At 50.8% G+C, this 20,723-nt stretch overlaps 1 protein-coding gene across 1 annotated transcript; it reads right to left on the bottom strand.

Annotated features, from left to right (window-relative positions):
• Positions 1–4,583: 4,583 nt before the first annotated feature.
• On the bottom strand, positions 4,584–16,504 carry SLC4A9 (solute carrier family 4 member 9). Its single transcript, XM_053912212.2, has 21 exons — positions 16,097–16,504; positions 15,610–15,770; positions 15,213–15,326; positions 14,711–14,766; positions 14,403–14,560; positions 14,092–14,179; positions 13,630–13,784; positions 13,281–13,397; positions 12,935–13,109; positions 12,622–12,755; positions 12,210–12,472; positions 11,388–11,446; positions 10,967–11,155; positions 10,725–10,838; positions 9,411–9,572; positions 9,091–9,269; positions 8,313–8,385; positions 6,812–6,880; positions 6,383–6,556; positions 5,611–5,766; positions 4,584–5,219 (listed from the first exon to the last, which is right to left on the bottom strand). The coding sequence occupies exons 1-21, from the start codon at positions 16,396–16,398 to the stop codon at positions 5,166–5,168; spliced, it is 2,952 nt and encodes a 983-aa protein (XP_053768187.1). The 5' UTR covers positions 16,399–16,504; the 3' UTR covers positions 4,584–5,165.
• Between the last annotated feature and the right edge of the window lie 4,219 nt (positions 16,505–20,723).

Genomic DNA, 20,723 nt, shown 5'->3' with positions numbered 1-20,723 from the left:
GACTGTTCTTCATAGCATTTAAAAGGGCCGTCAGAATTTCTATTGTCATTGTACAGATTTAAATTTCTGAACAACCTCCTAACTAAAACAGTAAGATGCTAAGTTAAATATAATTTTTAACTTTAAAAACCTACATGAACTGGCAAAGAAGTAAGGGATTAGAATGACTCCAAAGCAAACAGTAACCAGAAATACTTCTCCTTGAGACATTATTTCAAGGATGACACCATCTTCTCCTGGTTTTGGCTTCTGCCTCACTACCCACTCCTCAGTCTCTTCCTTTCCTGGTTGCTCTTCAACCTTCCTAGCTCTTAACATTGGAGCGTTCCCGGATTTGGTCCCTGCATCTCTGACTTCATCCACAGCCTTGGCAACCTTATCTAGTTCATTTTAAATATAATTGAGGTCTAATAACTTACAAATTTTTGTCTCTGATTCATACCTCTCCCCTGTACTTCAGAGTTGCAGGTCCAGCTGCCTATTTGACATCTCTACTTAATTATCTAAAGGTCGTCATACTTCAAATGCCCCAATATGAACTCAGTGAGTGGCAATTCCTTTCTTCCTGTTGCTTAGGCCAAAGGCACTGGAGTCATCCTTGACTTACCTTTTTCTCATATTGAAAATGAGTAGAGGGGAGAAATAGAAAAGACAAAAATAGCTCAATGAATTCAAAATAAGGCAAGAAAAATTGAAAAGGGAAAAGCAGCAGAAAAACATGACAATAGAAAAACCAAATAAAACAAAACCAAATATACTAGTAATTGCTCTAGATGTAAATATACTGAGTTCTTCAACTAAAAGCTGGATTGTCAAATTGGATTTTAAAAAAAAAAAAACTAAATCCGGCTATGAACTGGTTATAGTAGATATACCTAAAAATAAGAACACAGAAAGACTAAACTTCAAAGAATATAAACATATAATATAGGTAAATTCTAACCAAAAGGAAACTGATTTAACTATTTTGCTAGCAGAACAAATACCTTTTCAGCAGAGATCATTACTGGCCACCGCAATGTCAGACCATTACAAAACAGCAAAAAGATCAACTAACCAGGTGGATGGAACAATTTAAACTAGAAAGCACCCAATAACACAGCTTTAAAAAATAAATAAAGGCAAAAGTTAACAGATTTACAAGGAGGTGTTGACAGATTCGTTGTCACAATAGGTATATTAACATATACCTGGTTGCTATTTGATAGTCTAGACAGATCCAAAAGAGTCATGAAATATACAGAACACCTTGAACAGCACAAGCAGTAGGCTAACCTGACAGAAATAGATGGAAAATTCTTCCACACACTGGAGAGTAAACATTGTCAAGCGCACATGTAACATTTACAAAAAGTGACCACATGCCAGACCATAAAGTTAGCCCCACAAATCTCTAAATGCAATTCAGTTAGAAATCAGTTACAGAAAGATAATTAAAGGGGAAAACATATATTTGGAAAATTTTAAAATGCACTTAACTTTTGGGTCAAAGAGGAAATCATGTAACAATTAAAAATACTCAGAAAGCAATGATAATGAGAACACTGTATCAGAACCATGGGGTGCAGATGAAGGAGTCCTTTAAAGGAAATGCAGTACTTCCTGCTATAGGGTCGGGAGGTAACTAAGGCTCAATGATCTAAGATGATAGAAAAACAACAGAATAAACCAAAAGAAAATGAAAGGAAATAATAGAAGAAATTAATGACATCGAAAATATTCAGTAGAGAAAATCGATAAAGCCAGAAGTTAGCTATTTGAAAATACTAGTAAAATAGACTAACCTCAGGCAAGAGTAACCAAGAACAAAAAATAGCATGTACAATAATATTTAAAATAATAAGGGAACCATATATAAATAGCTAAATGTGCTACATATATTAAGCTGATAAAAAATAACTCAATGCCAATAAATATGAAAAATGAAATGCATACATTCCTAGAAAAATGCAATTTACTGAAGCTGACTGAAGAAGAAAAAAAGAGCCTGAGAATCCTATACAAAACTAAAACTGCTCTTAAAAAAATGAAGTCTTTACTTTTTAAAGTGAATCCAATAACCATCAAAGAATTTGAATCAGCTTAAACTTTCCACCAAGCAAGCACCAGAGTCAGATGGCTTCACCCGGGAGTCAACAGAAAAAGGGGTGATTAAACTGTGGCGGTCGTAGGATGGAGCACAACAGGGCAGTGGGAATGAACACACTTGGTTCACAAAACGACGTTGAGTGAAAGAAGCCGTCACCAAAGAATTCACACACTACGATTCCATTTATACAACATTCACAAATAGACCAAATAATAAATTCATAACAATACAGAAGTGGATGTGTAACTACAAAGAAAAGCAAGAAAATAATTACCATAAAATTTAGATAGCGTTTACCTGGAATTGGGGGTGGAATCTGCAGGGAACATTCAGAGGGGCTTCCGAAGGACTAGAAATGCCCTAGTTCATAATACGAGTGTTGCACACACAAGTGTTCTTTTTATTGTCACTCTTTAGTTTCACACCTGGGTATATACTCTGGAGAAACTCTTGCATTTTCCAAAGACATTTATATATTCTTTTGTATATATGATATCTCCTTCAATGTAAAGGTTATTTATTTTATGCAGATGACAAAAAAGAATGAGATAGATAGAGATATATAGATATATAGATATATCTGTGTATCTATATATATATATACTGACATGGGGAAAATACCCAATGCATATTGGATATTGCATACTGGATAAATGCCCAAAAGTTAAGTGCATTTTAAAATTTTCCAAATACATGTTTTCCCCTTTAATTACCTTTCTGTAACTGATTTCTAACTGAATTGCATTTAGAGATTTGTGGGGCTAACTTTATGGTCTGGCATGTGGTCACTTTTTGTAAATGTTACATGTGCGCTTGACAATGTTTACTCTCCAGTGTGTGGAAGAATTTTCCATCTATTTCTGTCAGGTTAGCCTACTGCTTGTGCTGTTCAAGGTGTTCTGTATATTTCGTGACTCTTTTGGATCTGTTTAAACTATCAAATAGCAACCAGGTATATGTTAATATACCTATTGTGACAATGAATCTGTCAACACCTCCTTGTAAATCTGTTAACTTTTGCATATTTAGTGACAAGCATGTTATGGAACTGAACAGTGTAACCCCATTTTAATAAAAATATTAATGTGTCCATTGAAATAAAAGTGAACAATATACCCTCAAGCATGAACACTGGTTGTCTCTAGGATGGTTTCCATTTCATGACTATGCAGTTCTGTATTTGTATTTGGAAAAAAAAAAAAACAGTATCAAATAGAGGAATATTTATTTTAGAAAGAGGGACTTTTGTCTCCCTTTTGCAAGCTATGAAGAGTTCCCTATGACCCATCAATTCTGTAAATGAGAATTTGTGAGGATAACAAGCTCAAAATGGGAAGGGCTTCTGGACTCAGGTTCCCTCGGTGGGTAGAGCGTGAATGGGGCTTGGTCAGTCCACTGGCTTACCAGCCTTTCCTAACCACAAGGCAGACCTGCCTGTTCCCCGCTGCTCTCCACCCCAGCTCAGGAGGGTGACTGAGGTCTTGGCCAGCTGCCTTCCAGTCTTGAACCATTGTTCCAGGTTCCCAGCTGACTGAGCATCTGGCAGTGAAGCCAAGGCAAACATCGTCCTGACTTCCTGAGTGAACACCTGTGGACTGAGAGAAGACATTGTGGGGTCAAAGCATATGCTCGGGTACATAGTAGGGCACAAAACAGAGCAGAGCCTGATAGGGGATTAGGAAAGCCTAGGAGATCTTGTTCTGGGACAGCCATTGAATCTCCCTGTAGCCCCCGAACTTTCTCTTGCAGTGGTGAGCTCTTGGGTTCTGAGAGGCATGGAGAAGAGGGTGTTCTGTGGCCCGAAAGAGTGTTTGGTTTATGGGGGAGGGATTTCCAGGCTTTGTATATGTAGTGCCCTCGGCTTGTCTTGGCTAGCTTCTATTCATTCTTCAGATTTCAAGTTATAGACCACTTCCTCTGTTTTTTTCTGTTTTAAAGATTTTATTTATTCATTTTTTAGAGAGAGGGGAAGGGTGGGGAAAAGAACGGGAGAGAAACATTGATTGATTGCCTCTCGCACGCGGGGCCAGGCCCTGAGCAGGATGGGACCCACGACCCTTTGCCTTGCTGGATGACACCCAACCACAGCGGTCAGGACTAGACCTCTTCCTCTTGGGAGGCTCCCCCACTCCCACCACCCCACTTTTACCGCCCTCCAAGAAGGGCTTAGAGGCCTCTGCTCACACAGCCTGCCCTGCCCCACTCTAGCAAGTTGCCTGTTTGTCCTTCCCACTGGGGTTTTAACTTCCCAAGGTCAGGGATCATGAGTGTCTTACCTACTGAATCTCTAGTACTTCATAAGTACCCAGAAACTGTTTTTTTTTAACAATATTTATTGATTATGCTATTACAGTTGTCCCATTCCCTCCCCAACTCCACTCCATCCTGCCCACCCCCTCCCTCCCACATTCCCCCCCTATAGTTCATGTCCATGGTTCATGTATATAAGTTCTTTGGCTTCTACATTTCCTACACTATTCTTACCCTCCCCCTGTCTATTTTCTACCTACCATTGATGCTACTTATTCTCTGTACCTTTCCCCCCTCTCCCCCTCCCACTCCCCTATTGACAACCCTCCATGTGATCTCCATTCCAGAAACTGTTTTGATAAGTGGATGAATATAATGAAAAAAAAAGGCAAAGAGGGCAAGTGACAGCGAATCCCTCCACTGGTCTGGAGTGTGGTTCTCAGGAGCCCAGGGCAGAGCTTCCAAAGGCAAAGGAAAGCAGCCAGATTTGTCCTCCCTATCCCCCTCCCCTCTCTTTCCCATTCTTCTGTCATTGGGTCCCTCCCTTCCCCACCTCCAGACTCCACATCCAGTTTGGGGTGAGATTGAGCTCCCTCTACTGGCCATACTTTAGTGCCTCAGGTAGCCAAGCCCAAGTTCTCTCATTTTTTTCTTCCCTCTGGAGGGGCGCTCTACCCTCTTCTGGACTCTGGGATTCTGAGGACTGGAGTGTGAAGAGAAAACAGGGCTTGTCAACACACCAGAAGTTTCCTAGGTCTGAGCTCCCATCCCCATTGTCGACACCAGGGGGACTTCCCTCACACCCTCACCTCATGCTCAGTTCCAGCTAATTCACAGAGATGTTGATTTCCGGAGCCTTTGGCTGATACATCAGCTCTGACTGTGGAACAGAGATCTCAAGATGAGTTTGGAATAGACCAAAAAAAAAAAAAAAAAAATACAGAGACAGCAGAGAGAAAGGGACTCAGAGAGTGAAAGGCTATAAACCCACAGTGTGACAAAGACAAAGACCAGGGTTGAGAAAGCCACTAGAGCTGTGTCCCCCGTTCTTTCTACCCACCATGGGCACATAAACCAGGGCCCTGCCCTAAGAAGAAAGACTTCCCTCACCCCTTCAGTGTGCCTGTGTCCGTACAGAGCTAAGGGGAGCGACTGGACTGGTAAGGTCTTCAGGCTTAATAGAAATATTAGCCTTTAGGGACAACTCCTGGCTGACAGTGCTTTCCCTGCCCCTGTCCCCTTCTCCTACGAGGGCCCATCCTGGAGCTCACATCTTCACTCTCCCTTCCACCGAATGAGTACTCGGGCTCCAGCCCCTTCTCAGGGGTGCTCCTTTCCTGCGCTGGCATCAGTTCATCAAGCCAGAGGAGTTCCTGGGGTGAGAAGACCCACTCCAGTGCCTTCCGGACCCCCACCAGGCCCAGCAACTGCAGGGAGAGAAGCAAAGCTCAGGGCTGTCAGCAACAGCAGCAGGAGCATTGACGACAGTCACATCTGTCCAGCACTTCCAGCGTGCTAGGCAGTGTGCACATCTCACCGAGTGCTAACTCGTTCCTATGGGATAGACATAATAATGATCGCCAGTAAACAGGGAAGGAAAGTGAGGCCCGAAAGTTTAGGAACTCCTTAGAGGTCACACGGCCAGGAGGTCGTAACCAGCTTGGTCCTACTGCAAAGCCCATGGCTCATAACTTCCTCAGTGAGGGGGAACAAGGCTAGAAGCCACCTGTGTTACCACCTCCCTAAGTAACAGAAGTGACAGCATTACCTTTCCCAGAACCTCAGTTTTGGGGAGGTTGGGGGGCTTTATATTCCAACCTGTGTTTGACCAGCCCGAAGAGGCTGGGAAAGAAGTTGAGCCAGGCATTCCATCAGCCCATCTGTAGGCATCCCTTGGCCGTCTTTCTTTGTTCTAGGATTCCCAACCAGGCAGAGCCGGGGCAAGTGAAAGACGGAAGAGCCTTCCTCTTTGGAGGCCTTCGCCACCCTCCCAGACATGGAGTCTCCCAGGAACCCTCGGGATACCACCCAACCCGGAGTCACCATGATGGGGAAAACGATGGCTGCAGGTGTCGACTTGACTATCCAAAGCAGACCCAGGCAGGCAAGCTGGATGGCTGTGAAGAGGTGGACCCTGCTCAGAGGCACATGCCTCAAGAGCAGGAGGTCTGGCTGGTGTTTTGCTGGCATCAGTAACAGCTGCACCCTCTTTGTGAACTGAGGGAACAAGAGCAGGAGGAAAGCAGGGTATGCAGGTAGCCTGGAGAGTGTCACTGTTACCCGTGGAAGCTCTGCACCGGGGCAGTCAGAGGACTCCCTTGGCCCCCTCCTCACCCAGAGCATGGCAGCAGAGTCTCCGTACCCAGAAGAAACAGGAAAAGAGGGCAGGAGAGGAATTGGCGAGTGCGGGCAGGAAGTACCAGTGGGAAAGGAAGGAGGAGTGGGGTTTCCTGGTGATTGCAATGGGCTCACCTGGATGCTGCTAATTGCTGCCACCCCCATGTACAGGAAGATGCCATAGAGCACAGGCATTGGGATGAGCTGGGAGAAAGAAGTGGAGAGCCAGCAAAGGAGTTCACCTCTGCCAGCTGCCCAGGTCCCCCACTTTAGGGTCCAGCCCCAGCATCCAGCATCTAAGCCGACCCAGGTCTACCCCTTCCTTTCCCTCCTTACATGCCTGACCTCACTGAGTCTTCACATCAGTCAGACGAGGTAAGTTCTGTCATTGGCTCCGTTTTACCGATGGGGGAAGTGGGTTTCAGAGAGACTTAGTAACTCGCCCATTACCTGGCTGATCTCTCCCATCTTGCCTATCACTTTCCTCTCTGCTTTCTCTGTTCCTGCTATACTGACCTCTTTTCCTTCCCTCAACCTGCCCAATTTTATTTCTACCCCTTGCGAGGCCTTTTGCTTTGCTACTTTCCTCCCCCTGAAATGCCCGGCCTTCCTTCTCACTATTCACACTTCTCGCTGCTCGTCTGAGGGCCCCAGAAAGGCCTTCCCTGGTCATCTAGAGTAGACACCTGGCATTCTCAACCACCTTACTCTCCTTTACTCCTCACAGAAGTGTTCACTCTGTGCAATTTTACCCAACTTTATTGTGAGGTTTTTAATTTTTTAAAAATCTGTCTCCTCTCACCAGACTGCAAGAAGTGGATGGTCTCTTTTAATGGCTACCTCAAGCCCAGCCCGGGGACAGTGCTTGGCACATGCTCTATGCTCAGTAAATATCTGCCGAACGAGAGTCACCTCGTTAGGAAGCCGCCGATCCGGCCCTTCTGGCTCTTTCAACTACTCCACTCTCTCCCAGGCCCCGTGACCTGTCCCTCCCCTCACCTCTGTGGTCCTGCCAGTGACTCTTGGGTGCCATCCCTACGCCCTCCTCCACGGGTTAGCCGTCAGCTTGCTGAACCTTTCTGCTATTGCTCATTATTTAATTTTTGTTCGTACATGTGTGTTGCCGACAGGGCCTTGGTTCTATATTCCTTTTCAATACCCCCCTGCCCCGCCCATTCTCCCAGGTGCCTAGCAGAGCCTTGCACAACGCAGGTGTCCTGTAAACACCTGGTGAGGGAGAAGTGAAGGGCTTTTACTTCAAAGTTTTTCTGGGGTGTGATGATCACACCCTGAGTCTAAGGCTTGTTGGGAGGCTGGAGCAAGGGCAGTGCTTGGCCCCTGGGCTGGTGGGAAGGGGCATGCCTACTCCGTGTGCACTGGGGAGAAAGCCCACTGGGAAAGAGTTTGGGTTCTCAGATCTGAGGAATGCTCTCTTGGTGATCTCTGTGAGCTACTTAACTTCTTTAACCTTCAGGCTCCTCATTTGTAAAGGACATATGCATCTCAGGGTTAACGCGAGGATAGAATGAGGCCAGGTATGGAGAAGCTGAACATGCAGCCAGTTGTCAGCCAGTGTTGGTTCTTGCATTTATTATTACTATCCTGCTCCTGCTGCCAGCCTGCCTAACAAAGGTACCTTGAGTATAGGTGCCAGGAAGATGGAGATTCCTGTGAGGATGAACACCACCAGGCCTGTCAGCCTCTGCTCCCTGTGGGGGAGGGGAAGTCAGCCAGGGCCTGGGAGAGCCCCCCGGGGCACCCAGGCTGAAGACCCAAGCCAGACTCCACTACAGACCCTGGCGGGAGGGAAGTGGAGGGATCCCCAACTCATCTGTCAGGGAGGGGCCTTAGCTAAGTGTGAGAAACGGTGGGCAGGGCACTTCAACAGGAGGGTCCCAGGCCTCTCTATCAGTTCTAGGTCATAGTTGCTCTTTGTTTTTATTTTTATTTTTTTATTTTGTTGCAAAATTACCAAGTTTTACACTGCTGTGAAGACTTTCATTTCAGTATACAAAGTTAATTTCACGTACTTTGGAAGATTGTGTTTCCGGCAGTTACAAAATTGTTTTTGTGTTGGTTACTTTGTAACATCACTGAGGCACTTCTACACTGAGTGGGGTTAATTAGGGGGCACCTCCCCCTGGCTCAGCCAGGCTGCCTTCAGCCTTACTTCAGTGACGCTCCTCTGAGGGCCCTCCCAGCCCCATGGCTGAAGGAGGAGAGGGACCATCTGACACACGGGTCTCAGAGCCCAGAACCCACCCATTCACCCCACTGCAGTGGTCACGGGCAGTGAGAGAGCCCTCTGCAGTCACCAGCTTAGAGGTTCAGCTGCCCAAATGACTCTGCCTCGTCCCCTGCTACCCTACCTTGCTGCCTACCTCTCATGCCGGCCTCCTGAATACCGGCCTCACCTGATGCCCAGGAAGCTGGGTGGCTCCCCTGGAGCACAGGCCCTGCTCTCTCTCCGAAGACTGTCCATGTGGGCCAGGGAGATGACGGTGGCTGAGACATACCAGGGCAGCCCAAGCGCTGACGTGAGCAGCATCAGCAGAGCCACACAGAAGAAGTCCAGGTGGAAGCCAGCTCCCTTCTGCAGGTTGTGGTGGGACAAGGAGGATGAAGCTAGTAGCCCAGGCTAGCTCTCTGGGGTGGGAGAGGGGAAGACTGGAACCCACCCTGGGACTTCTGTCCCTTGGCCCAGGGGCCTAGCGCGTTGCCTGGCAGGCCTTACCCGCAGTCTGTATTCCGCACGGTTGAGAATGACCGCTGTGATCTGCTGGTCCATGAAGATGAGGATAGACAGCAGCAGGGCAGGCAGGGCGGCTGCCACACTTAGCCACCAAGGGTTGGTTCCAAAAGATGACACCAGCCAGTCACGCCCAGGTAGTGTGGGCTGGGGGAGGACGTTCCACGGACAAATTGGAGAGGGTTTCCCAAGAGCACCTCACCTGTGCACCCCAGCCTTGGCATTTCCACACCCCCCTTACCACAAGCCCTCCCCACCCATACCCTGGATGGTAGGGGGGAGCAGTGGGTGTGTGTGCATAGCTGGTTTGAAGCATCCCAGGGCCTTAAAGAGGGCAGAAGGAGGGAGACCAGCCTGGGACTCCCGAGTCAGGGTTTCTGCACTTTGGTTCTCTGGGCCCTTCCCTCCCTGCAAGGGGAGGAGGAGGTGGATGAGGCCTGCCCATACTTTTTGGTGTATAGAGCTCTCCTCCCTAGGCAACCCCTCTCAACTTCCAGGGTGGGGTGACTCAGGCTCAGACCTGCCTTGATCTGGGGCAGGGGCAGGGCGAGGTGTGTCTGCGTCTGCTCTGATTATAAGCGTCTGTGTCTGGGATGGGGCCCCAGTTGTTGTCTTGGGCTCTGAGTCCCTGAGGCTGCCTCAGTTGGAGTCCTGGAGGAAGCTGGAAGGGAGGTCTCCAAATGCACAGGCAAAGTCTGGGTGCCAAGTTGGTGCCCTGTCATGCCCAGGGAGAGAGCTCCAGCTTTGCTGGGTCAGAGCAGGCAACCAGGGGTCACAGAAGAGAGAGTGAGGAGTTGTGGAATGGGTAGGGCCATTCCAAGGCTAGGGAGAAGCATGACAACAACTAACATTTAGTGCCTTAGCTAACATTTAGTCGTGGGAAGTACTTTGTGATAAGTACTTTACATTATTATCTGCAAATGTCAGATATAGAATAGGATACATTGTTATTTATTATGTCCATTTTATAGATGAATAAACTGAGGCTCAGAAATGTGGGTTAAAGGTCACATGGCTACAAAGTAGCAGAACTGGAATTTAAACCCAGGGCTGGCTGACGGGAACCCACCCTTTTAACTCTATACATATAATCATGGCTCCTGAGTATTCTGTGCTCACTGTGTGTCTGGAGCAGCATCTTATTCATGCTCACAGCTACTCCGTGAGGCCATTATCGTTACTGTTTCTGTTTTATAAGTGAGCAAACAGCAGCTTAGAGGAGATGAGGTGTGGGATCTATGCATCTTCCTCCTCCGGGGTCCTATCTGCTGGCCGTGCTCTCCCCCTCCCAGCTCTCACCTTGAACTCTCTGGGCACCATGAGCTTTGGCGTGGCTAGGCCCAGGAAGGCATCAAGGCCACAGCCCAGCAGGATGGCCACGACTGAGGAGAAGTCGCTGAGTACCTTGCGTACCTAACCACACAGTGGAAATTGTCAGAGTCAGGGCTGCCATCACCCTAGTTCTGTACCCCTTCCCATTTACACGCAGGGCGCAAGGCTAAGAGCTAGTCCTCTCCCACGGAAAGAGAGCTGACACTCACCACAGATGGGAAGAAGCGGCTTGTCTTTACACGCTTGAGGGCCATGGCAAAGAGGAAGGAGGTAAGGAAGAGGAGGAGGGAGAAGAAGGCAATGTCTGGGACTGTATGACAGCTGGGGCCACGAGGGTGGCCTCCCCGCCGGACACACTCAGGTGGAGGCAGCAAGGACGCGTTGACCAGGCCCAGGTCCTGTAGGGAGCGGCGGTCGGCGATGAGATCATGGGCAGCAGCATAAACATCCACTGACGCCCCCTGAGACACCAAGGGCCCGGGACAGGAGGCTCCCCAGCGCTCAAAAATGGCTGGGCCTCAGTGACCTACGAGAGTTTCTCCAGCCCGTGGGATGGAAACAGCCAGGAGCTACTGACTTCTTTGGCCTCCGCCCTTTCTTTTCCAGGCCCTCCCAGAAACAGGCCCTCACCATGCCCAAGATGTCATCTCTGTCTTTTGGCTTTGTCGTTGTCCACTGAGACTCATTTCCTGGGAAGCGGAAAAGAATGTGGGTGTGTGTCCCTCCCCTGGGAACCTCCTCCAGCCCCTCAGGAGCTTTATCTCATGGGTCCAGCTGAACCAGAAAGTTCTTAATCCTGACTCATCTGTCTGCTGACTCCAAGTGCTGCCATGCCTGCTCCTCAGGACACTGCCTCGTGCCCTGGCCCCTTCAAATTCTCTACCTGTCTGTGTCCCTGGTGCCCAGCATAGGACTGGCCAGAGCAGATGCCCAGCAGGTGTTTGCTCAGTGGCTGAGCATACACACCCACCAGAGGCAGAGCTGGCCTTGTTCACGCCTTGCACAGAGCCTGGCGCTCCTAAGAGGACACCTCTTCCCCAGTGCAGGTGTTTCCTTCTCTGCGGAGGGATTTGTGCAAGTGCAGCGCTCTGAGCTTCTCCCCATCTGGTCTGTCCAGCGGAGCCGGGGAAGAGCAGTGATTGGTGAGCTTGGGAGAAGAAACTGGGCGTGCCCGGCCCCGCCCCTTCCTCCCTGCTCTCGGGAGTGCGCAGCCTGGGCTCGCTCCTCTAACTCTGGAGGGAGACAGTCCCTGTCCAGTGCGGCCGTGGCTGGTGGGTAAGGCTGCCTCATTTTGGCTTCATCGTCAGAAAGCCTGTTCGTCCATAAACACAACCGCGTTCTTCCATCAGTACTGTGGGCATTCCTCTGTTGACGTATTTTCAGCTGATTTAGAATCAGAGTGGGGAACAGTGCTGGGCCCCACTTGCTAAGCTCCCCATTTCCCTGACCCACCTCCAGGGTCTGGGTACTGGCAGAAGCAGCCGTAGGCGGGAGAGCCAGGCCTCTGGATGGGGTAGGCACGAGTCAAGCTCAGCATTTTGCCCACAGCATCGTAGATGAAGATGAGGCTGATGAGGGCACAGAAGCCTTCCTCGGTGAATCGAGTAAAGTAGCGCACCAGCACACTGGCCTCCGCGGCCACCAGCACCAGGCAAAAGGTGGCCGCCCAGATGCCCACCCACAGGCGAAAGGGCAGGTAGTCCAGGCTGTAATCTCTGGGGGGGTGAAAGACAGGCAGGGCTTGGCAGGGCTGTTCTGCTCCCCACCTAACCCAGGCCAGGTGCCCCTTCAGCCAGACCAATCCACCGTCCCCCAACCCTGTTGACTCCACCAGGTCCAGGCTATTGAGGGGAGGGAGTCCCACCTGCTGAAGTTGAAGAGCAGGCGTTCAAAGACCAGCACTGGCCCGGTGCTACTGAGGATGGTGAGGGGCTGGCCGGCCATTAGGCAGAAGGCAGCTCCAGCCACTGCCGTGCCCAGGAAACTTTCCAGCACCCCCTGAAAGCCAACGGGGGATGCTCTCAGCACAGGACCCTGGAGTCCTCAGCACAGCCAGCACAGGAACCCAAGCTTCCAGGGAGCCTCCTCAGGCCACCTGCAGCCCCAGGGAAGGGCAAAGGGCATAGCTGGAAGAACACCCAAGCCTGTGCCTGCCCCCCTTTAACACCCCCACCCACCTGAGCACCATCGGTGGCTTCTCCCAGCAGCCCCCCAAAAGTGATGGCATTTGTGATGGTGGCCAGGTAAATGTAGAGCACAGCCGAGAAGCACTGGGGGTGCAGGGCATCCAAGAAGTCGCTGGGGTACCACGAGGCCTTCCGCCGCACGTCCTGGACAAGGCCCCCAAACAGCCTCCCATCCATTGGTCGTCAATCATACAGATTTCCACACCCTACGCCCCTATCTCCACGACTGTTGCTGAGCCCCTCTCACGGTGAGCACACACCCCTATGCTCCTGGGGCTCCTCGCCCCTGCCCCCTGCCCAGTACCCTGACTCTTACTCCCACCCCAGTTCACCTCACCTGCCCGTCGGATGCAACTCCGGGCTGGGCGCGTGCTGTGGGTGGCCGTGCCTGTCCCCAGCCCTGGCCCTTCGAGGGGCAGAGGGGCCCTTGACCTCCTGCATTTGCAAGGGGAGCCTGAGGTGAAGGGAAACCCTGGTTGAGTGAGGATCTCTAACCGGTCCCCAACTGGGTGCAGACCTCATGGCGCCCTGCCCCCTGGTGGCTGCTCCGTGTCTCTGCCGGCGGACTCCAAATTCAAGGTGAAGTCCCTGTTCCTTCCCTGGGATCCCCTCCCTTCCTCAACAGTGGCACTGGACCCAAGACTGTGGGGAGAGAAGGAACTATATGGGATGATGACCCCCGATACCTTTTGTGCTGAGAGGGCAGACATTTAGGTGGGGGAATCCGGGATGTCGGGTCCCACCGACCTGGAGGGAGCACTGTCACCTCCTCTAGGAAGGCATCCAGGGCTGCCAGAAGGTCATGAAGGTTGCTGGCCCGGCGCACTGACCACTGGAATTGCTAGGGACAGGCACAGAGTGGCAGTAAATGCATATCTGGGTTCTTACATGCATTTTCACAGTCTCGAAAACTAGACACACACGAGTCACATAGGCAGACTAGTCACTGCAGCATTCGCTCATTCATGCATGCATTCCGTGAGTGTGCGTGGGTGCCTGCTGTCTGCCAGCACTGTGCTGGGTAAGGGGGCTACAGTCGTAGCCAAGGAGACCTCGGTCCTCACGCTCACAGACACAAAGCACACTCTGCCCCACTGCTGCGGTCAATCACACACGGAGTCCACACACACCACACCTGCCCAGCTTACCGGGTCACTGAGGAGGACAGCCACCGCCCGGCCCATCTCATGGTAGCTCCTTCCCAGTGTAGGGGGACCAAGGAGGAGGCAGAAAAATCTGAGGAAGGAACCAAGCCTCAGAGAGGGTCAGAGGCTGCTATCCCACAGGGCAGCCCACACACACTCATGGGCACACCTACTCTGCAGTCCTGACCCTCTTCAACCCCGGAGCAGCATCCCCCACACACCCCAAGAGAACTGGACCAGACACCCCTACTCCCCTCCCCAGTAAAGGCCCTCTCTGGGCTCCGGGATCCCTCATTCCCACTCAGCAGCCTCACCTGCTGGGGAGGGGCACCTCCGTAAGAGACCCCAGCACCACTGGATTCTGAAGTCGCACAAAGGCCCCCAGTGGCTGTGCCAGGAAGCCCAGCTCTCCTGCCAGCACAGTCCCTGCCTCAGCCCCTGGAGGCAGCTTCTGTCTCAGGGCATTCTGACGCTGGATGGGGGTTCAAAAAGACACCGAGGATGAGAAGTCATTTGTGGAGGGGATGTTGTCAGGATATCAGCTGATGAGGGGTCCAGTGGGGGTGGGCCCCTATTAATCCCTGACCCCTCTCCTAGCCTTGCCCAAGGAAGGGCCGCAAACCTGTTCCTTCAGGGGGGCTTCCTCATCGTGGGAAGACTCTCTTGGATGGGCAGGCCCTTTAAAACAGGATTTTGCAGTGATTAAGAGCACAGGCTTTGGGAATGGACCCACCAGGGTTCCCTGACCAGCTTTGCCACCAACAAGCTGTAAAAACTGGAACACACCCTTCCCCATTCTGAGCCTCAGTTTTCTCCCCACTAAAATGGGTGTCACTGTGCTACTGCTGCACAGGGTACTGTGAAGAGTAAATGAGACATGCATGTGTGCAACACTCCCAGAGCGGTGCCTACCACGAACGCCCCTCCACAGAGCTCTGGCTGCTATGATTATAGTCCCTACGTTCTTCTCCCCTCACCATTACCCCTGCTTCCTCCCTCCCATGAGTGCTGGGTTGAGGTCTAAGCCCAGGCTAGGCCACTTCTGGTCCAGGAAGGTGCGGGGGAGACCTGGGACCCTCCCACCTCAGAATGCTTGGTCCTGGGCCCAGGGAGGGGCCTCTTACCCCGACAGGGCCTAGTGCCTGTGGTCTGAATGAGGTGCCGGGGTTTCTGCAGCAGCAAGGACTGCAGCTGCCCTCTCAGCTCGGGGCTCAGCGATTCCACTCTGGTCACCTGCTCTGGAGAACAGAGGTGGAATCCAACTCTCTCCTGAGAGCTCCTTGTCCCTGAAATCTTCTTTCCCCTCTGCCCAGGTCACTTTCGCTCCTGGGAGCCACAGGGAACGGAGGAGCCAGTGAACTTGATTCTTCACTCTGCTTTTCCACCTCCCCCCTGTGTCAGGGATGGATAATCCCAAAGGTGGGTGTGGCAGGCTCTAGAAAATTCTGAGACTCTGGGGGGAAATCTTAGAGAAATGGTGGCTTGGCTACCCAGCCCTCCCTACAGAGGCTCCCAGCATACCCACGAGCTCCAGGAGGCTCTGAGCTGGACAGTCCAGCAGGACAAGGCCCTCGGCCAGTAGGCTGCGGAGCTTCTGCAGGCTGGGCAGCGCCAGGGTGGGCACATGGGGGGCACTCCACCGGCCCCCACCTACCTCCAGCTTCTCTTCAAACAGCACCCACCTGCAATAGAGAGGGGTAGACAGTGTTATTTGGGGTATCTCTCTCAGGTCCAAGAGTGGGGACACAAGGGAGCCAGGGAAGGTAAATTAATGAGGGAGACGTGGACCCAGTGGTGCAGAGTACGCCCCTCCCCAGAGAGTCACCCCTAGCCTTGGGTCGTGGAGAATGCAAGAGCATCATGAAGGGCGAGGGCCTGAAATGAGGGCACAGAGAGGAACTCCTGATCGTGGGTAAGAACACCCCCTCACAGGAATAGCTGGGGTCATGGAGGAGGCCGCAGCTGAGGAGGGGAAGGACCCCATAAAACTGGTCTGGGTTTCACTCACCTGCCTGTCTCTCTCCACTCCAGCACCTGGGGCCAGCCCAGAAGCTCATTGAGCTGAATGAAGAGCAGAGGGTCCTTGGGCACCCCCTGTCCCTGACTGTCAGTGTCTGGGCTGGGGCCAGAGCCAGGGCCACTGTCCAGCTCTTCTGTGGGTGCATTTTCATAAGCACTGTGGCCATCAAACTCCTCCTGGCCCTGCAGCTTCATCTTGGTGAGGCTTGCGCAGCCTTTTAGCGCTAATGCAGTCCTAGGTTCTGAGGCCAGGGGTCCCCCGGGGTTGGCTGCATTTATAATGTCCCCCATGCAGCACAACACAAACAGAGCAAGGCCTGCTGACTCCAGAGCCAACCGGGTCACCTCCTCCTCTCTCGCTTTCCCCCTCCCCCACTGGCCTGAGGGTGTTTGTAAGCCCAGCCCGAACTCTCCCAGGCTCTCCAGAAACACCCTAACTGGGGCCAAAGTGCTGTGTGCTTTTCTGTGGGATCAGGTCTGACCTCACTGTGTTTTGTGTAAACAAACAGTGGTAAGTGGTTGGCGGGGGGTCTGAGGATTGACACGCCAGAGTGTGCTGCCCCTACTCTGTATCAGATAAAAACACTAAACACTCAGGGCTATTTTGGGTGTCACCAACACACCCTGAGGTCACTCTTTTGGACAAACAGAGACTTAAGAAATGACTGGGTCTGCAGGAGCCAGGCAGGGTAAGGGAGGCAGCAGGCAGAGGCCCTGTCCAGTAGATGGGCGAGTGACGGCAAGTGGAAGCAGTTCACGCAGTACACGATGGCTGGGTCTCGCATTCCTCTGTCAAAGCACACTGGGACGCTCCCCACGTTAACTGTGGCCCTGGGGTCTGCCCCTCTAACTGAACCCCCCAGTGAGGATGGAGGAGCCAGCTAGGGTGTGTGTATGTGTGAAGTTCCCGGAGCTCAGTGAGCAAAGGAGGATGTGGTCAGTTAGCAAGTCCTGTTGACACTACCTTCAGACTGTATCCAGCTGTGCGCCTCCGATGCTACTACCCCACCCAAGCTGCTGGCATTTCTTGCCTGAACTATTTCAGTAGCTTTCTAGTTTCTTCCAATAATCTCCCTACTTCTGCCCTTCCTTCCTTGCCCAAAGTCCATTCTCCACACAGCAGTCATAGGGGTCCTCTTAAAAGGCCTTTGAGCCATATTACTTTTGAGCTCAAAACTCACCCAATAAATTCCCAATGGCTCCTAGAAGAAAAATTAAACTCTGCCATGGCCTGCAAGACCCGTAGCCTGGCCCCAGCCCACCCTTCTGACCACAGCTCATGCCATTCTTCCTTCCCTCTCTGCTTTCCAGCTGCACTGGCCTTTGCTCTGCAAAGCTTGCTCCACCTGAGCAGCTCTCAGTGGCTCTTCTGGCTGCAAGGAAAGCTTTCCCCCGCGCGGATCCTCACATGGCTGGATCCCCATCACCTGAGTTTCATCTCAGATGGTATCTGTTCAAGGAAATCCTTCCTTTTCCATCCTGAGTTTCCCTCTTGGGTCACTCTTCATCCCATTCCTCTGTTTTATTTTGTTCCTAGCAGTTTTCACTATTAGTAACTGCCATCGGTTACTTATCTGTTTATCGTTTATTGTCTGCCCGACACACACAGACACACACACAGTGGAATGTACCATCCCAAAGCAGGTATTTTACCATCTTCACCGCTCTCAATTCGTGTTCAATGGGCGCGTGGAAAGGGAGGGGGTGGGAGATGAGATGCGCTTCTCCTGGAAGCCGCGCGGGGGCACTACTCCCCGCGGACTGGAGCGGTAGGGCCGCTCCCGCGGGCCGGGCCGAGCGGGCGCAGGGAACTACAGCGAGAGGACAACTGTGGGGTCCTTGATCCTCCGCTTTGCCCCTGCCCACAGCTGGCTGGCTTGATGGGACGGAGTGTTGGGGGAACGCAGCAGGGATGGGGAGAGAGGGCCAAGCAGGCTCATCTGAATCTGGGTAAAACCCCCCACTAGATACCTGGGAGCCATCTCCTCCCTGAGAAATGGGACTCACGCTAACCCTCCCCACCAATCCCAGTCTGGACTTGGAGATATTTGCCCCGAGTCCAAGGAGCTCACAGGGCAAGAACTAGAGGAGTGAGTCACTACATTATTACCAGTTGGGGACACAGGGTGCTCAGTCCGAGGGGGGAGTTGGTTTCAGTCCCAAGAGGAATAGAAACCGGCTTAGGGCCTGAGAGGGCCTGGAATCCTGTGACCACCCCCTTCAAGAATGTGTCCCAAGCTCAGGGGCAAGTGACTCAAGGAAGCCTGAGGGGGACAGGAGCATGGGCTTGGTATGAATATCCCCTCACACAAGCACCCTCCCTTCCCACCCCCCACTCCTGCCAGAGTTCAGACGCTCTGCCCTTGCCCTCTCTGCCGCCCCAGCTACCCCGGCTCCCAAAGCTGCCTGGAGCAGAGGGCCACCGTGCCTCCACTCTCCACGGGTCCCACTCCCGCCTCTTGGGCCCCGAGTGCCTGAGCTGGGCAGGTTGGTGAGAGATGCAAGGAGGAACCCAAAGGTCTGCCTGTGGGCACCAGCGATCTCCCCGGCAGGGAAGGTGTGCTGTGTGGGTGGGCAGCCGTGGGCGTGCTGGCCCGGGAGTTCTAAGACTGGGGTCTCAGCCTGGCCCAGGCACAGACTTGCTGGGTGCCCTTGAGCAAAGCCCTTCCTGGGTTTTCTTATCAGCCAAAGGGGAATAATAAAAGTACATACTTCATAGGCTTTATTGAATGAAATAATGCATGTAAAATAGACCTGGCACATAGTCAATACAATAGAAAGGGCTGTAATTATTATATAACTATGAAAATTGTCACTCCCAGAGTGGGGAAGAAAGAAGTTATGCTACCCTGAAATGTCAATTGTATTTAACCATTGTGCTGGGCACATTGTCTTATGTAATCCTTAGAACAAGCTTTTAAAAATCTTTAATTTTTAAAAATCTTTTTAAAGAAAGAGAGGGGGAGAGAGAGAAACATCAATTTGTTATTCCATTTATTTATGCATTCATTGGTTGATTCTTGTATGTGCCCTGACCAGGGATTGAACCTGCAACCTTGGCATGTAAGCATGGTGCTCTAACCAACTGAGCCACCGGACTAGGACTAACTTATTTTTTAAACTGTTTATTTATGTGAGTCTAAGTATAGAAGAAGAAATATAGAAGTTGCAAAAAAAAGTACCGAAGTCTCCAGTTGGTGCTTTTCATCCAGCCTTCTTCAATGGAAACGTGGTACCTAAGGACAGATGGTACAATATCACAACCAGGAAAATGCTATTAGTACGGTACTAGTAACTAAACTACAGGCCTTATTCAGATTTCACCAGCTTCTACATGAACTCATTTGTGTGTGTGTATAGACTTTTTGAGATTTTATCACCAGTATAGATTCACTTACAACAAGTTGGGCAAATTGCTCAAACTCTTCTGTGTGAGGGGTTCTCACCCCTTTCACAATCAATATTTTCTTTTTATAAATGTTATTAATACTTGCTTACTATTCTGAAATAGAGTTCACAGATAATATCTTCACATTTACTCTGTAAAGGAAGTCAATACCCTAATTAATATTGAAGAGAAAATGAAGAAAAGTTTTTGAATATACAAATAATTGGTCACAACTACTCTAGAAATGTCAGTGAAGTGGCCCATTGCTTGCATCTGCGCAGACTTCCTTCGACTGTGACGGCGACAAATATGGATCGATACAGCTGTACTGTTTGGTCATTGAGATAACACCATAATGACTGAAACTAAGCAGTTTTAGTCCACAGGAAATTCATTCCTGGAAAACTCTGCAAAAACTCTTTTTATTTTTGTGTAAATTAGAGGTAATTCTCAGCTCAGGTCATTGTAATCACATTTTTCAACCATATGAGTGGCTGGAGGGGACACTTAAAAGTGGAATGTGGGGGCAATTCTTAATTGTGTGAGCGGGACAGCTTCTCCCCAGCAATGAGTAACAACCAAAACTCACCCAGAGATTCCTAGAATGTCCTCTAGGGGTCAGTATCTCTTCCTTTGTGAACCACTGTCTTAAAACAAACCTCAGTTAATAAAAAGAGCAAGTGGATAATGTTAAACTGTGGAACTGCAAGCTCTGTGACCACATTCCCGAGAGGAACTGAACCTACACATTCTTGGTTCAGAATGTGCTGTGACCTCATTCTGGGGCTGAGCCCTGGAGAAGTTAATAACAGTCCTGATCTATTAATACAGAGCTTTCCATTTTGCCAAGGGCTTTCTCTTTCGATTGTCACTAGAATCTTTTAGGTGATTGCTTCTCTCCCCGTTCATAGAAGAAGCAGCTGAGGCGCAGAGAGAAAGGTTATCGTGGTCAGCCCTGTAGGTCAGGCGCTATGGGTTGACACAGAATTGCTTCGGCGTGACTGCAAACAGTTCACGGTGGATGGCACTGACCCGTGCCTGAAACAGAACAATTGCTTCAACCCCTCATTTTGCATAGAAGGAACCCGAGGCTTAAAGAGGAGGTGGGTTGTGTGATGGGTGAGTGAGGAATCACTCACTCCTCCCAGCTGACAGAGAGCCGTCTGTGCTAGGGAAAGGGCCGAAGTCCTGGGACTGAAGATGTTAATTCCTCAAAATCCCAGAAATG

The sequence above is a fragment of the Desmodus rotundus genome, chromosome 10, assembly GCF_022682495.2.
Source record: "Desmodus rotundus isolate HL8 chromosome 10, HLdesRot8A.1, whole genome shotgun sequence".
Lineage (NCBI taxonomy): Eukaryota > Metazoa > Chordata > Mammalia > Chiroptera > Phyllostomidae > Desmodus > Desmodus rotundus.
The sequence above is the reverse complement of the archived record's forward strand: the minus strand, read 5'-3'. Positions and strand labels throughout refer to the sequence as shown.

What these genes read in the sequence shown, in the direction of transcription:
- SLC4A9 (XM_053912212.2), bottom strand. Translation starts at nt 16,398, where the DNA reads ATGGGGGACATTATAAATGCAGCCAACCCCGGGGGACCCCTGGCCTCA. An exon ending in AGGCACTAGGCCCTGTCGGG is followed by an intron (nt 14,767 to 15,212) that starts GTAAGAGGCCCC and finishes CCTGTTTTAAAG; the next exon opens with GGCCTGCCCATCCAAGAGAG. An exon ending in CCAGTACCCAGACCCTGGAG is followed by an intron (nt 11,447 to 12,209) that starts GTGGGTCAGGGA and finishes TCCGCTTCCCAG; the next exon opens with GAAATGAGTCTCAGTGGACA.